Source organism: Gigantopelta aegis, chromosome 6 (genome assembly GCF_016097555.1).
Source record: "Gigantopelta aegis isolate Gae_Host chromosome 6, Gae_host_genome, whole genome shotgun sequence".
Lineage (NCBI taxonomy): Eukaryota > Metazoa > Mollusca > Gastropoda > Neomphalida > Peltospiridae > Gigantopelta > Gigantopelta aegis.
In genome coordinates, this window is record NC_054704.1 from 6756032 (window position 1) to 6772730 (window position 16699).

Below are 16699 nucleotides of genomic sequence, written 5' to 3' on the forward strand. Positions count from 1 at the left end.
ACTGTAATATGTAGTATTATGATTAACTGGGATAAATATAAAATATTATTTTTAAAAGCTGGTGTTAACACTACTAGATTTGTATTTAACATTAAATAGAAATAATAGCAAACTGAAATGAAATAGAAAAAGACACTGACCATCAGTAATTTATAAAGAGACTAGACTGGACTAGTAAAGTATTAGTTAACCATCATTATTCGTGTTGATAAAGTTGATACAAGAGCAATATGCTATCAGGTGACAAAACTAGTAAATCAATGTGTATCAACCAACCATCATTTCTTTGGCCTGCAGCTTTTGGCCACCAGGACAAGGGTTGACAGGAGCCAGACTTTCCAGACTGGTGCTCAGCTTGTTGAGTTTGTCTCCCAGCTTCTGTGTGACGTCCGAGAAGTCCGACCCCATGCTCTCCATGGCCTTCAGGTTGGACTCACGGTCTTTGAGTCGGGCCTGGAGCCGGTCCCAGGACTTGCCGACAGACTCGAGCTTCCTGCTCACACTGGCACTGTCGCGTGAGTCGGGCTCACACTTGTCGAGGATGGAGTGGCCGGCCTGGAAGAACTGGTCATACAGAGGCTCCTGACTCGCCATCTCCTCTTGTAGGACCTGGGGGAAGGAATAAGGGGGAAATGTCTTCATGGTATAGAAACACCATGTTCCAATTTAAAATCCCAGCTATTATGAGTAATCTTTGTTATATTTTAAAACAATATTACTTCATATATTTATGTTTTTATGTTTAGATATGTGCATACCTGTATCTGAAAGTTATTTTGCTATGAGATTTCCTTAAAAAACAAGTAAAATGTTAACAAAATAAAATATTCATTAAGAAAGAAAGATATAAAACAACTCAACATTTTTCAATTATTGTTATGGGTGTCAGATAATATAATGTAAATTAAGGCATATATATGTATACACACACACGCACACACAACCACATACACACACACACACACACAACCACACACACATACACACACACACAAAACACACACACATACATAAACACATTTTTTTATATATTTTTCAAACTGAAATATTAAGACGGAAAAAATCCAGTATCCAAAATGATTATCAAATGTTGACGAGTATGAGAATGTGACTAATACCTCGACTTGGTCTCTCTGGTTCTATGTCGATGAGTATGAGAATGTGACTAATACCTGGACTTGGTCTCTCTGGTTCTATGTCGATGAGTATTAGAATGTGACTAATACCTGGACTTGGTCTCTCTGGCTCTATGTCGATGAGTATTAGAATGTGACTAATACCTCGACTTGGTCTCTCTGGCTCTATGTCGATGAGTATGAGAATGTGACTAATACCTCGACTTGGTCTCTCTGCTCTATGTCGATGAGTATGAGAATGTGACTAATCTGGACTTGGTCTCTCTGGCTCTATGTCGATGGGAATGTGACTAATACCTGGACTTGGTCTCTCTGGCTCTATGTCGATGAGTATTAGAATGTGACTAATACCTTGACTTGGTCTCTCTGGCTCTATGTCGATGAGTATTAGAATGTGACTAATACCTCGACTTGGTCTCTCTGGCTCTATGTCGATGAGTATGAGAATGTGACTAATACCTCGACTTGGTCTCTCTGGTTCTATGTCGATGAGTATGAGAATGTGACTAATACCTGGACTTGGTCTCTCTGGTTCTATGTTGATGAGTATGAGAATGTGACTAATACCTTGACTTGGTCTCTCTGGCTCTATGTTGATGAGTATTAGAATGTGACTAATACCTCGACTTGGTCTCTCTGGCTCTATGTCAATGAGTATGATAATGTGACTAATACCTCGACTTGGTTTCTCTGGTTCTATGTCAATGAGTATGAGAATGTGACTAATACCGTGACTTGGTCTCTCTGGTTCTATGTCAATGAGTATGAGAATGTACTAATACCTTGACTTGGTCTCTCTGGTTCTGGACGAGCGAGGGCTCGACAGCGACGGGCCCTAGCACATCCATCATCTTCTCCTTCTGACTGAGCCACTTGGTGAGCTGTTCCCCGTTCTCACGCAGGTTCTGCAGGTCCGTCACCACATCCTCCAGCATCTTACGCTTCTGTTCTGACGACGCTCGCAGACCGTGCCACTTGTCATCTGGAAAAACAAAATACATACTTCTTTAATACTATCATTATTAAAACCTTTATACAAAACTGAATCCATTAAATCCTATGACCAAAAAACCAGTTATCATTGTACAAATTATACCTCTCACTGTAATCAGCAGATATAGAAAGAAAGAAATGTTTTATTTAACTATGCACTCAACACATTTTATTTACGGTTATATGGCGTTAGACATATGGTTAAGGACCACACAGATTTTGCGAGGAAACCCGCTGTCGCCACTAAATGGGCTACTCTTTCTGATTAGCAGCAAGGGATCTTTTATTTGCTCTTCCCACAGGCAGGATAGCACAAACTATGGCCTTTGTTGAACCAGTTATGGATCACTGGTCGGTGCAAGTGGTTTACACCTACCCATTGAGCCTTGCGGAGCACTCACTCAGGGTTTGGAGTCGGTATCGAGATTAAAAATCCCATGCCTCGACTGGGATCCGAACCCAGTACCTACCAGCCTGTAGACCGATGGCCTAACCATGACGCCGGTCAGCAGATATAGCTGCTTTCTTTACAATCAGCCTCTTTCTTTGAAAGATAATAAAACTTTTCTACTTCAAACTCCCATCCCATCTCTGATAGCCATACATCCCGAACACCGTCCAATAGCTGCTCCAAAGGATGGCCCTTATTTAACAAATGGTCCTCACCTAGATCTGTCAGTTGTTGTTGTAACGAGTCCAACCCTTTGACGCCTTGTCTTGTTCTCAGCAAGTGTTGAGCCTTCTTCCTAATGTCTTCAACCAGTCCCTCCTTCCCAACCAACTCGTGGTGGAATTTCTGAAAGACAATATTTAAAAGTTCAGTAAATTAACCATACATCTTAATCTAGCAAATCCTGATATATACAGCAATATTTTTTGTTTATAGTTTAAGGTTAATTGTCATGATGATATATGAAACCGTAATCAAAACTGCAAATTCACTGATTAATAGTAACTTATACCAAACCTGTCTAGCCATGCCACCTAAATGATTTACCAAAAAGATGGTTATTATAAACAGATTACAATGACTCGAACCACAGACCTTCTATATGGGAGTCCAGCATTCTACCAAATTACTTACTTTCCATTAGCTACAGCCAGTAAGAATCCGTAATAACAAGACTACTATATATACCATAGCATGTTAGATCAAGTATTATACAGTATTTCCTAACCTCATGATCTTTCAGTTTCCTCTTGGCCTCCTTCTCACTGGTAGGCACTGACTGGTTGGCGTTTGTCTCCTGATCCTTGATGTCGAGCCAGGATAGCATATCCTGGAGATCCTGCAGGAATGTCTTGATGCTGCTGAGGACGTTCTGGAGTTCCTGTTGGCGGTCAGCCAGACGCTCACCCACGATGTCGTAACGTTGGTTGATGTCGAGCAGCTGCTGCTGTGTCTCAGACAGGTCTACACAACATGTACAACATAGTGAAAACAAAAACATGTAAACACATGTTGAAAAACATCTCCTTATGGGTGAAAACCTTCTCTTTTGACAGAAATGATAATAACAGCATCTCATAACATGCAACCATGTAATTTAATTTTTCAAACAGCAAACAAATAGTTCCTATGTTAGCTGAAACAAACTAGAGTTAAAATATTCTCCTAAAAAATCACCTATTAATATATTACTAATTGAGTTTAAGACCGGAATCACAAAGCCAGTTTAGGAAGTCCTACCATATATTCATAAACTTATAACTAATAATGTTCTTGTTTTGTAGGTGCCCTGTAACTATGGAAAAACTTTTTTATACTGGTAGTCATTATATGGTCATTATAACTATCATAAATGAAAAAACATAAATATCACAGACATTATTATAACCGTAGCTGATTTTTTTGTTTAATTGTTCATAATTGGGGGCCTCAATAAACATTCAGTTATTCAAGTCAACCTGTATTACAAGTATGAAAACACGATCCTTTGTAAACTGTAACTCCCTCAAAAGCAGACTTTTACTTGGTCCCATCGCTGTTTGGTTTAGACGGGTTTCACCGTGTATATAGTATCTAACAAAAGCACAGTTATTCGACTAGTACAGCATATGATAACTCACCATCAAGCAGGAAGTTGTCCGAGGAGCTCTTTCTGCTACTAATGCCACTCGACTCGCTAGAAGGTGAGGCGGGGAAAGTTGGGGAAGGAGTGCGCAGACGAGGAGACAGTAAACGCCGGGATCCTAGGCCTACCAATCAGAAACAGCAGTCAGTGACCACACAAACAAACGAGTTGCATGGGACATGCAGCCCTTGAAATTCATGACAGCAATAAGCAAGTTCACAACAACAAAAACTGTGGCAAAATTGATATACATTATTTTTATCCATTGTTGGGTATTTACTTTATTATTTATACTAAATTACTGTCAGAAGATAAGAATTTTAAGGGCTGGAAATCAAATAAAGTCATGACCAGATATCTGTATATAGTACAGAGCTAATATAAAGGTATTTTGCATGGTGCATTAAACATTAATGTTTTAAAATCAAACTTTGTGGTAATGCAAATAAAACACACAGAAACACAAGATATATTTAAAATATTAAAATTAAAATTAAAGCACTTGACCATTCAAAATGGAACAAAAGTTAATTCAAACTGGAACAAAAATTAATTCTACAGTGTTGGAAGACAACTATGTGCATACTAAGAAACTTGCACAAAACTACATGTGGTGACAAGCTATTAACTGTACACATAACCAAAGTAAACTTACGTCCGAACCGTCGTATGGGACTTAGAGGTCGGTCTGATGACTGAAGGGCCTCAAGGCCATTGCCAAGGTCATTTACTTCATCAACCTTTGCTCCCTGTTCTTCATATTCTTCAAGCATTGGCTGGTAAAAACCAATTTTCATGAACATTATTTTACAACAGAAGCTATCAGACATGTCTATTTTCAAAAGCAAAAACTTTAGAGCTGTTGAAAATGGCTCCTAGACTACACCATTAAAAAAATTATGTATGTAATTTTATAACATTCTCTTTTCTTTATTTACAATAGAAAGAAGGGTGGTTTCCATTTACTTGCAAAAGACATTATAAGAGTTAAAATCTAGAATGTATTTCTTCTAGTAGCCTATGGATGCATCTGACAAAACAGCAGTAATCGAGATCACCTACCTCTAACTCTGATATCTGTTTCTCAACAATGTCGATCTCGATGGCGACTGGATCAAAGCAGTTGATGCGGTCCTCTATGGCCGCGAGCCACAGCAGCATGATGTTCTTGGCGTTCTCAAACTCGTTGCCCTGCTTCTCTTTGAGGTCGGCCTCTCTCTCCTTCTCATCCAGCAGTTGAACCAGCTGGTTCCAGTTCCGCTCCACTCCAATCAGTCCGTCCTTCAGAGACGACACATCGCCGGTCCTCGGGTCCTTCACCAGCTCGTTGCCGATACGCTTCAGATCGGCAATCGCTCCCTGACGCTGCTGTTTCTCCTTCATGATGGCATCAATTTCATTCTTCATCTCATCACTTGGCAGCTTGCCAAGCTCTTTGGAATCCAGCTTGTCAATAGCCGTCTGCATCCAGGAATTGTGTTCGTCCTTGAGATTCTGGAAGTTTCTCAGTTTGTCCGACACTTCTTCCAGATCCTTGTTTCGGGTTCTGCATTTTTCTTGAACCTCTCTGTACCGTTTATCCACGTCATCCAGGCGCAATTCCAGTGACCTTGCCATTTCAAGGTCGCATGTTTTGATGAGATCATGCGCCGTCTGCTGTACCGAACCAATGCTAGCTTTGTGGTGGTCTACGTCCGATGACACGGTCTGGAAGTCCTGGTACTGCCGGTTCAGACCGTCTCTGTTCAAACTAACTGGCTGCAGGTTCCTCAGAGTTTGGTCAGTCTTGTCGAGCCATGACAACAGACCATCCACCGCCTCGTGCACTCCCTGAGACTTGGTAATCGAGGCCTGAAGAGCGTTCGTCTGTTCACTAATGTCTGTCTGCAGAGATAAGTGACGGTCTGTGATCTCTGTCATCGTGTCTTCCATTTTCTGTACCTGAATCGGATCCGCTGAAATTCCGCGAAGAGTTTTCGTCAAATCTTGACCTTTGTGTTGCAGGTCATCAATGACCGTGCCTTGACCGATTGCCTCACTGCCGAGAGCCTTAAGCTTGTTGAGCTGCTGCTCCAGGATTTCGGGGTCCGGTGACCCACTGTCCTGTTTGATGGACATGAGCCGGTCCTCGGAGTTGGTCAGCCAGGACAGCATCTTGAAGGCCACGTCGTTGTACTCGCGCTGTTTGGCGGCCAGGTCGGCCAGCTTGTCCCCGAACGTGTTACAGTTGTTTTTTAGATCGTGGTAACGGGTGGTCGCGTCCTTCAGCCCGTCTCGGACTCCCTCCGCGGCCAGGCCTTCCATACTGATCAGACTCAGTCGGGCGGGTCGCTGGCGATCAGATTTAAAACTATCCACTTCCAGTTTGTGTAGCTGTTGGGAAACAAAAAGAATAACAAATTACTGAACTTCAACAGTCAAGAAATCATATATATAAAGGGGGATATATTCAACAATATGCATGCAATTTTATCATTCAAAAGTAAATTCTATCAAATACTTAAGTTTCTTGACTGTAATAACTTGGTTTCTTGTAAATATAAAATATTCTAAACAATAATTTTAACTGTATATTATATAAGATATAAGCTTTGATTTCTCATAAAGTCAATAATTTTTCAAAGAACTTGTCTTTTTATTTGCACAAACCTTGGCTTCTTCCAAAAACTTCTGTGAGGTCAAGGACATAAAGCGAAGCTCAGCTTGGTGGCTCATGACATCCGCAACAAGGGTCTGAAAATAATTATATTTTATTTTGTTAAAATACATGCTGTAAAAAAGCTAAAATGATATTTTAAAACTTCAAACAATACCAAAACAAATAATTTTTCAACATTTCAAATCAAATTCAATTATTTTGTAAAAATTATTTTATGTGAAAAAAGCTGAAATCAGAAATCCTGAAGATGAAAAAGATAAAAATCTATCACAAATGTCAGAACTTTAACAAAACAAATTTAGTCAACTTTAAATAATTGTTTTTACAAATACAATTATAATAAAAAGCTACAATTGTGGTTTGCTTTTAAGGTACCACTACTTAAAACAGCATGATCATATTAAATACACTATAAGATGTAAAGGATTTTCTGTAATTATCTCTATTTTGCTCTCATAGTACTCTGAGTTACCTTTTGTTTCTCAGCGAGAGGCTTGAAGTCCTCGAATCTCCTCAAACATTCCTCCTGTCTGTCCAGCTCATTCTCGGCCAGGGTCAGCCACGATGTCATCTTGCCAAGCTCATCTTCAAACTTCACTACTTCTTCTGCTGCTGTTGTCAGGTGCTTCAAACGATTCTCAGATGTTTTCACAACCTGAAGATAAAATATCAATACAAAACAGTTTTTTAAATAAAACCTGAACAAAATTATCTTCTGAAGATATCATATAAATTATGCCATCTGTTTTCAGAAGATGCATCTTGAAGAAGTATTAAAGCAAACTAAGTGGGGAACACTCATTTTGAAAAGTTGTGAAATTAGGAAAGGAATATTTGCACATTTTAAACTGAAGCTATCTTCTGTTTAATGTGGTTACTATGACAATTGGTTGAGAAGAACACTGCTGCTGGTACACAGGCTACTATGATGAACAGCAAGGAATCCTTTATATATACATTCCCACAGACCAAACAAAACATTTGTTTATCTTTTTTAGAGATCATTTAATTGAGAACCAGTTGCCAATTATTGTACAATTGATTTAGAAAGACAATATACTATTATGAGTTTAGCTTATCCACATAAAACCTGATACCAATTGGAATCAGAAATTTTAATTATAACAAATGCATCATTAAATTCAGGAAATCATTTTAATTTGTTTACCTTGTCGAGTGAAGATTTGAGACTGGTCGCCAGGGATTGTATTTCTGTGACTTGTTCCGGAGTTAGCTCCTCCTGGTAGTTCTCTGTGAGCTGTTCGGCCTGGAACACCAGCGACAGAATACGCTGCTGATGACTCAGAATATCCTCATGTACAGCCTGGCAACACAACAGCAGCAAATCAGTCTTAAAGAATCTTTTAGTTATTTGCAAAACTAAATATACAAAACACTGGTACTTGGTAAACACTAATTTTATAATCCTGGAATTATTTCCACCCACTTTTGTTATGCTTGTATCAGTATCACTATTTTCCACTTTAGTCATCATATAGACTGTTACCAAACACAAATTAATTGAAATAGAACAAGAATAAATAAATCATAATTAATAATTATGTAGATAAATGTGGCTGACAAACTGAAGTATTTAACAATCTTAATTTCATTTCTACCTTCTGTAGATAAATGTGGTTGACAAACTGAAGTATTTAACAATCTTAATTTCATTTCTACCTTCTGTAGATAAATGTGGTTGACAAACTGAAGTATTTAACAATCTTAATTTAATTTCTACCTTCTGTAGATAAATGTGGTTGACAAACTGAAGTACTTAACAATCTTAATTTCATTTCTACCTTCTGTAGATAAATGTGGTTGACAAACTGAAGTACTTAACAATCTTAATTTCATTTCTACCTTCTGTAGATAAATGTGGTTGACAAACTGAAGTACTTAACAATCTTAATTTCATTTCTACCTTCTGTGTCTCCAGCTGACTCTGGACTTGATACGCTTCATCTCCAATCTGGTGATCCTCCTTCAGAATACGCTCAAGGTCACCGACCTTCGAAATCTCTGTTTTCAGCTCCTGGAAAAGCTTGTCGTAAGAGTCGACAAGTCGGCCCTAGAGAAATATTCCATAGTTTTAATTAACATGCATTTGTGTTAGCTATAACTTTAAAATATTTCTATTGAAAATTAATAGAATTTATTGAACTGACTCGAAAATGATTAAAGCTAAAGCTCTACACACTAGCAGAGTAATAAAACTTTAAAATAATACAAGGTAATGTAACTGTTCTATTTATAAAAGCTGTATTTACATAAATTTATAGTAAAAAACAAAAAACACTCAAAATATTATTTACAATTATTACAATTATTGATATTCTACCAAATAACTACAGTTTTAAACTAATTTATAAACAAAAAACTAGACCATCTTTGAAGTTAATATATACACTAAACAAATTTTTTTTTAAATTAAAATAAATAAAATATATAACCTGAAATAATAAGTGTGAAACATTTTATAACTTCAAAACAAAGTACAACATTACAAACAATTCATGCAAAGATGCACACACACACAGCAGTCATGGTTGGTATAATGTTTCAAGTGATGTTTGAATAGATTTTTGGGTTAAGAGTGCAGTACCCTACATATAAAGGTATAGATAGTAATACAAATATTTTTGTATTAAAACTTACTTTCTAGCAAGTCCACCATCGTTTACATTGGAAGATGAATTAGGATGCAAAAACATTCATCAATGCAAGTAACACTATTTTCACAAAAACTGGGCCACTGTAATACATATCAATTAGCACAAAGAAATGGGGGATATTCCTTCATGTTTTAGTTCAAAATTATGGAACTATGTGTTATATTCATCTAAATCAAATTAGTTTTAAGATCAAAATTTGCAAAAATTACCACAAACCTGGGTACACACATATATATACATGTATCCAACACACAAATCAATAGATTATCGTATGAATTGGTTACGGTAATGTCACACAATATGAGTACCTCACACAATATGAGTACCTCGTACAAAAATAGCCGATTGCAATGCAACCGATGAAATCATGTTTGTCTTGTCACTTGACAGACTCTTTATGAAATACTTGTACAAGGTAAAAATGTAGAATTTGTTCTGAATTTGATCTGACTGATCTGATGTGCAGTAATGTTAACCATCAGGCCTGGAGCTTATAAAACGTTTAGAGTCTAGACTCGAGACTCTAATAGAGTCTGAGACACTAATGTCATGACAATGCCATTACATACAAATGTTAGGCTTGAGATGTCATTTGAGATTGAGTCTGGACTCTAAATGTCTTATTAGTACGGGCCCTGATCCTCAAATCGTTGGGCTAGAAGTCAAAATAAGGATCAGTGGTAGACACAGATGCTGTTGATTTTTGTTTGTTTTATTATTAAATATGCATCCAGTTGCTTGGTCCAATTATATCATATTGTGTGGCATTGTCTTTAAACAAACTGCTATTTTCATACAAAACAAAATTAATAACAAATAAGTTTAACAAGGTGCATAAGTCATAACCATTTTATATACACATACAGAACACACAGAGAGATAAAACTTGAAATTTTTATTTGCACATACATCATAACACCCAGAAATGTGTACTGTGAATTTATATTTTCATAGCTTACCATATTACCAAATTTTCTGACTGTCATAATAAGTTTTGGCAAATTCAAACTATTAGTTAACCATGAAAACAAATTCACAGTATATATATGAGCAAAAAGAAACACTCTAATGCCACCTCAAACTTAGAACAGACCCAGGGGTATAATATTTTCATTCAACAGAGTAAATGTTTTAAAAAGCAAAAACAAAATATTTCAAATAATCATACCTAGCAATTTGACATTGGTCTTCCTAAGAGAAGAAACCTGCTACTGCCCATAGGCTACCTAAAGAAATTAATCATTTACAACATCTAATATATGGTTTTCAAAAGAACAGCACATACCACAGCCATTTAATATACTGGCTGAAATAACCAATTGGGACCACTGATAGGAACAGATCTATTAACAATTTAACATCCCATCCCATTTTTGCTTTTAAACCAACATTTGCTTTTAATGACCAACCTATTTTTGTTCACGGACATAAATTAAAAAACCACCTAATGTCTCTATCAAATGTTAGCACTAGTTGGATAAATCAACTTTCAAGAAGACCACTCCATGCACAATGCATTAACTAATCACTTAGAAAGACACTCGACATGCATTATCATGATAAATATATTTCAGAAAAACAAACTCCCAACATTTTATTTTAGAATATTCAATTGAAAAAAACCTTCATCCATGCACAATCTCTTTTTCAAATGTAAGATATTCTAAGTAATAACAAAGAATTTTTTGTCTATAAAACTTCATGCTGTTAAAGTTAATCCTGTAAAATGTTAATCCTGACTGTCCATTCCAAAATATTAACGTAAAATGCATATCAATTCCATCTAGATGAGGATGTCATCACATAGAAAACCACACCATGCATCATCCACGTTAAAGGTTTGTCATGGTTATCAACAGTTGGGGAGAAACAGTTTCACAAGTCTTTCATGATCCACAAGGCAACTGAGCACTGGAAAATCATCAAACCAACTGTAGCAAACATCATGCCAAGTACCTTTCGCCTTTCCCGAGCGGTCATTCCGGCCTTGACGTTCATCTTGAGGAGAATGTCTGTGAGTCGAGTTGCTTCCATCTCGGGAGTCGTGATGTCACTGTCTTCCCTGGGACTGACCTTGAAACTGTCCAGCATGGCTCGGGTCACATTTAGATCACCAGGCCGAGAGAAAAGAAACAACTCTTTGCGAACCTCAGAGTCTTTACAACACTCAGGGATTCTTTCCTTGCGAAACTCAGGAACTTTATCTTTGCCAGACTCAACCACATAGTCTGCACGAAAATCACGGATTTTATCTTTACTAGACTCGGACACATTTTGTTTGCGAAACTCAGGAACTTTGTCTTTGAAAGATTCTTCCGATATATCATATGGTTCCAATCCTTTGAATCTAACAGTTCGATTATTTATCCCTTTCCGTCTTGGAGGAGAACTAACAACAATTTCGTCTGACTGAGACTTTTGGGCATCATCTTCCAACCTAGTTCTACTACTGATGACATCACCTGATACACCAACGAGATCAAGGACATCAATTTCTTTCACTCTGTTATCTGGCATGTTTTCTTTATTGCTAAACTTGTTAGGCTGTGTGTCGGTAGAAACATCCAACCCACCAGACACACGGTTATTAAATATCAAGTCTCTCTGGATGGGAGTTTTCTGATGGCGAGTCTTTGCTTGCTGGTGTTTTCCATCGGAATCATTACCAACTCTTGTATCTTGAACAATCAAAGAATCCTGGATCAAAATTTCATTTTCTCTAGTTGAATCAGAAACATTTTTGGAAATATTGTTGTTTTGAATTGAAGAACAAATTTCAATCTTTTCTGAAATGTTTTTATCCTGTTTATTGCCTGTAAATACAAGCTTGTTGTCAAATTCTGTAACAGAATCAAATGGAGAAGATTTTGCATCCCTGGGGTCCAATCTACCATCAAGCTTTTCAATTTCCTTGACTGTTTTTGCTAGTTCTACAATTTGCTTAGGTTTGTTTGAATCAAAGTTGACACCAGTTTTCTTCATTCCCCTAACTTCATTTGGATTGATGCCATCTTCAGGTTTCATTGTTTCGCTGGATTTTAATTGTTTATTGTTACCATCAGTTTTCTTAGTTTCCTGGTCTTCAAAGGAAACAAAGCCATCAGTTCTGTTAGTTGCTTCAGTGCTACCATCAGCTTCCTTCTTTTCCACTGCTTTGCTGGAATCGATACTGTCACCAGTTTTTTTAATTTTCACAGCTTTTCCAGTATCAGTGCTACCACCAACTTTCTGAATTTCCATAGCTTTACTGAAATCAATGCTACCACCAGGTGTCTTAGTTTCCATGGTGGCTTTAATGGAATCAATGCTACCTGGTGTCTTAGTTTCCATGGCTTTACTGGAATCAATGCTACCACCAGGTGTCTTAGTTTCCATGGCAGCTTTACTGGAATCAATGCTACCATCAGGTTTCTTAGTTTCCATGGCAGTTTTACTGAAATCAATGCCACCAGGTGTCTTAGTTTCCATGGCTTTACTGGAATCAATGCTACCAGGTGTCTTAGTTTCCATGGCGGCTTTACTGGAATCAATGCTACCATTAGGTGTCTTAGTTTCCATGGCTTTACTGGAATCAATGCTACCAGGTGTCTTAGTTTCCATGGTTTTACTGGAATCAATGCTATCAGGTGTCTTAGTTTCCATGGCGGCTTTACTGGAATCAATGCCACCAGGTGTCTTAGTTTCCATGGCTTTACTGGAATCAATGCTACCACCAGGTGTCTTAGTTTCCATGGCTTTACTGGAATCAATGCTACTTGGTGTCTTAGTTTCCATGGTGGCTTTACTGGAATCAATGCTACCTGGTGTCTTAGTTTCCATGGCTTTACTGGAATCAATGCTACCATCAGGTGTCTTAGTTTCCATGGTGGCTTTACTGGAATCAATGCTACCACCAGGTGTCTTAGTTTCCATGGCTTTACTGGAATCAATGCTACCATCAGGTGTCTTAGTTTCGATGGCTTTACTGAAATCAATGCTAACATCAGGTGTCTTAGTTTCCATGGCTTTACTGGAATCAATGCTACCATCAGGTGTCTTAGTTTTCATGGCTTTACTGGAATCAATGCTACCAGGTGTCTTAGTTTCCATGGCTTTACTGGAATCAATGCTACCATCAGGTGTCTTATTAGTTTCCATGGCTTTACTGGAATCAATGCTACCATCAGGTGTCTTAGTTTTCATGGCTTTACTGGAATCAATGCTACCACCAGGTGTCTTAGTTTCCAAGACTTTAATGGAATCAATGCTAACATCAGGTGTCTTAGTTTCCAAGACTTTACTGGAATCAATGCTACCATCAGGTGTCTTAGTTTCCATGGCTTTACTGGAATCAATGCTACGATCAGGTGTCTTAGTTTCCATGGTGGCTTTACTGGAATCAATGCTACCACCAGGTGTCTTAGTTTCCATGGCTTTACTGGAATCAATGCTACCACCAGGTGTCTTAGTTTCCATGGTGGTTTTACTGGAATTAATGCTACCACCAGGTGTCTTAGTTTCCATGGCTTTATTGGAAACAATGCTACCTGGTGTCTTAGTTTCCATGGCAGCTTTACTGGAATCAATGCTACCACCAGGTGTCTTAGTTTCCAAGACTTTACTGGAATCAATGCTAACATCAGGTGTCTTAGTTTCCAAGACTTTACTGGAATCAATGCTACCATCAGGTGTCTTAGTTTCCATGGCTTTACTGGAATCAATGCTACGATCAGGTGTCTTAGTTTCCATGGTGGCTTTACTGGAATCAATGCTACCACCAGGTGTCTTAGTTTCCATGGCTTTACTGGAATCAATGCTACCACCAGGTGTCTTAGTTTCCATGGTGGCTTTACTGGAATCAATGCTACCACCAGGTGTCTTAGTTTCCATGGCTTTATTGGAAACAATGCTACCTGGTGTCTTAGTTTCCATGGCAGCTTTACTGGAATCAATGCTACCACCAGGTGTCTTAGTTTCCATGGTGGCTTTACTGGAATCAATGCTACCATCAGGTGTCTTAGTTTCCATGGCTTTACTGGAATCAATGCTACCTGGTGTCTTAGTTTCCATGGCTTTACTGGAATCAATGCTACCATCAGGTGTCTTAGTTTCCATGGATTTACTGGAATCAATGCTAACATCAGGTGTCTTAGTTTCCAAGACTTTACTGGAATCAATGCTACCATCAGGTGTCTTAGTTTCCATGGCTTTACTGGAAGCAATGCTACCATCAGGTGTCTTAGTTTCCACGGCTTTACTGGAACCAATGCTACCATCAGGTGTCTTAGTTTCCAAGACTTTACTGGAATCAATGCTACCATCAGGTGTCTTAGTTTCCATGGCTTTACTGGAATCAATCTTACCACCAACACTGTTAGTTTTCATGGCTTTGTTGGAATCATCATTTCTAATTTCCATGGCCCCAATGGAATCAATAGTGTCACCAGCTGTCTTAGTTTCCATGGCTTTGCTGTAATCAAGAATCACATCAGGTTTCTTCATTTTGTTGTGATCAAAGCTACCATCAAAGTTCTTTATATCAGTATAACCTGCTTTGTCCTTCATAAATTTAGTCATAGAATTTAGATTTTTCTGTTCGTCATGAGCTTTTAGTTCATCTAATTGACCAGAATCAAAGTCATGACCATGATTATCCTGTATTGTATCCATCTGTGATGGAATTCCTGAGGCTAATGATTTCAAAGAGCTAGGTTTTGGAGGCAATGTTGGTCTGCCAGTAGTAGCTTTAGGCTTTGTGTTAGCGTCTATGCTTGTGTGATTCAGGCTGGTTACTTCCTTGGTGTCCACTGGATATGTCACACTAGGCTGTGTGTTATCAGATGATTGATCATTTTGTTTGAGGTCACTTGACAAGGAATCGGACCATGTTTTGCCAGGTGTCAGTGGTTGAGATCGTTTTGCCTTACTGCTTGTGTCTGATTTAACAAAGTAGTCTTTTTGTTTTTCAGCAACACACACATTTGGTTCTGTTGTTTCAGCATCATCTAGTGGCTGAGGTTTCTTCTCAAAGGCAGCCGATAATTTACGGTTGGTGTCTGAAACATCAATTTGTTTTGATGGCACAGACTTATCAGATTTGCTTTTAGTATCCAAGGCAGATGACACATCATCATTTGGAGAACCACCCATGTTAGCATGAACAGCCAGTTGTGTGGACAAAATATCACTGGAAACAACAGCAGGCTGTGATGGCACTAATGGTGCAGTGTTTTTATTTTTCTCTAACTGAATGGAACTGTCATTAGTAGATTTAATTCCTTTATCGACTTCTGTCAACACATCTTTTAAATTCCCTGTTGGTACATTTGTCTTAGTGACTGGAGTTGGAGTTGTATCAATGCTACCCTTAAGAGGCACATTTTCCGATATATTTTGTAAGTCTGCTACAGGCTTTTCTGTTGTGGGGCAAGGTTCTAATAAAGTAGATTGCTTTATTTTATCTTGCCTGCTACCTGAAGCCAATTCCTTTCTTTGAGCTGGTTTGTTACTAATGTCATGTACATTATACACCATCTTTTCATGACTATTTTGTGGAGTAAGTGATCCATTTTCAATAGGTGAGGACTTAGTTTTAACATCTGCAGTATACACCTCATCACTAGAACTAACAGATTTCATAGGTGGTGGTTTCTTGGTAGGTAACTGTGGCTTGGGAGGAAGAACTGGCCTGAAAGGAACTGCTTGTGGATCTGATGAACCTGTATCAGGATAAAGAGTGTTCTGTTTTTTCATAGCAGATGTGTCTGACAGACCTTCTCGTGTACTGTTGCTCACAATCAGTCCAGCAGCAATGGCATCAATGAAGTTATACCTTTTTGCTTCACCTCTGTTCACATAAACACCACCAACTGGATCTATGATTCCTCGCTTGATAGCCTCTCCCAGTGACACTATACTGTCCTGTGTCATATCGCGAATCTCATTACAAATGTTACTAATAACTTCATCTGCTATCATGTCCTTCAAACACTTTTCCTTCTTGGAAACGGGATCATGAAACTTGCCAGTCTTTTCTGAATATAGTCCCTGATCAACAGAGCTGTACAAGGTCAGTCCTTTTGGATTAAGAATAAAGCCTTTCTCCATAGCATCAGCAACGGACATGTATTCTCCAGTCTGCTGGTTCTTGAATTCACCACTTTTAACATCAATCATTCCTAG

At 38.2% G+C, this 16699-nt stretch overlaps 2 protein-coding genes across 11 annotated transcripts in view; both read right to left on the reverse strand.

Moving 5' to 3' along the window:
* Positions 1-16699, reverse strand: part of LOC121375923 (microtubule-actin cross-linking factor 1, isoforms 1/2/3/5-like) — a 208270-nt gene that overhangs the window by 48611 nt on the left and 142960 nt on the right. For all 10 annotated transcript variants that reach the window (XM_041503644.1, XM_041503641.1, XM_041503639.1 and 7 more), the window contains 11 exons: positions 8788-8934; positions 8032-8187; positions 7336-7518; positions 6854-6937; positions 5267-6577; positions 4860-4980; positions 4200-4328; positions 3308-3543; positions 2796-2925; positions 1919-2118; positions 277-609 (listed from right to left, as the gene is read on the reverse strand). In XM_041503644.1, coding sequence (XP_041359578.1) covers positions 277-609; positions 1919-2118; positions 2796-2925; positions 3308-3543; positions 4200-4328; positions 4860-4980; positions 5267-6577; positions 6854-6937; positions 7336-7518; positions 8032-8187; positions 8788-8934 — 3030 coding nt within the window. The remainder of the gene's footprint in view (positions 1-276; positions 610-1918; positions 2119-2795; positions 2926-3307; positions 3544-4199; positions 4329-4859; positions 4981-5266; positions 6578-6853; positions 6938-7335; positions 7519-8031; positions 8188-8787; positions 8935-16699) is intronic.
* Positions 11133-13721, reverse strand: LOC121375924 (neurofilament heavy polypeptide-like). Its single transcript, XM_041503646.1, has one exon. The coding sequence runs from the start codon at positions 13718-13720 to the stop codon at positions 11414-11416; it is 2307 nt and encodes a 768-aa protein (XP_041359580.1). The 5' UTR covers position 13721; the 3' UTR covers positions 11133-11413.

Coding starts and splice junctions, on each gene's coding strand:
- LOC121375924 (XM_041503646.1), bottom strand. CDS start 13,720: ATGAAAACTAAGACACCTGATGGTAGCATTGATTCCAGTAAAGCCATG.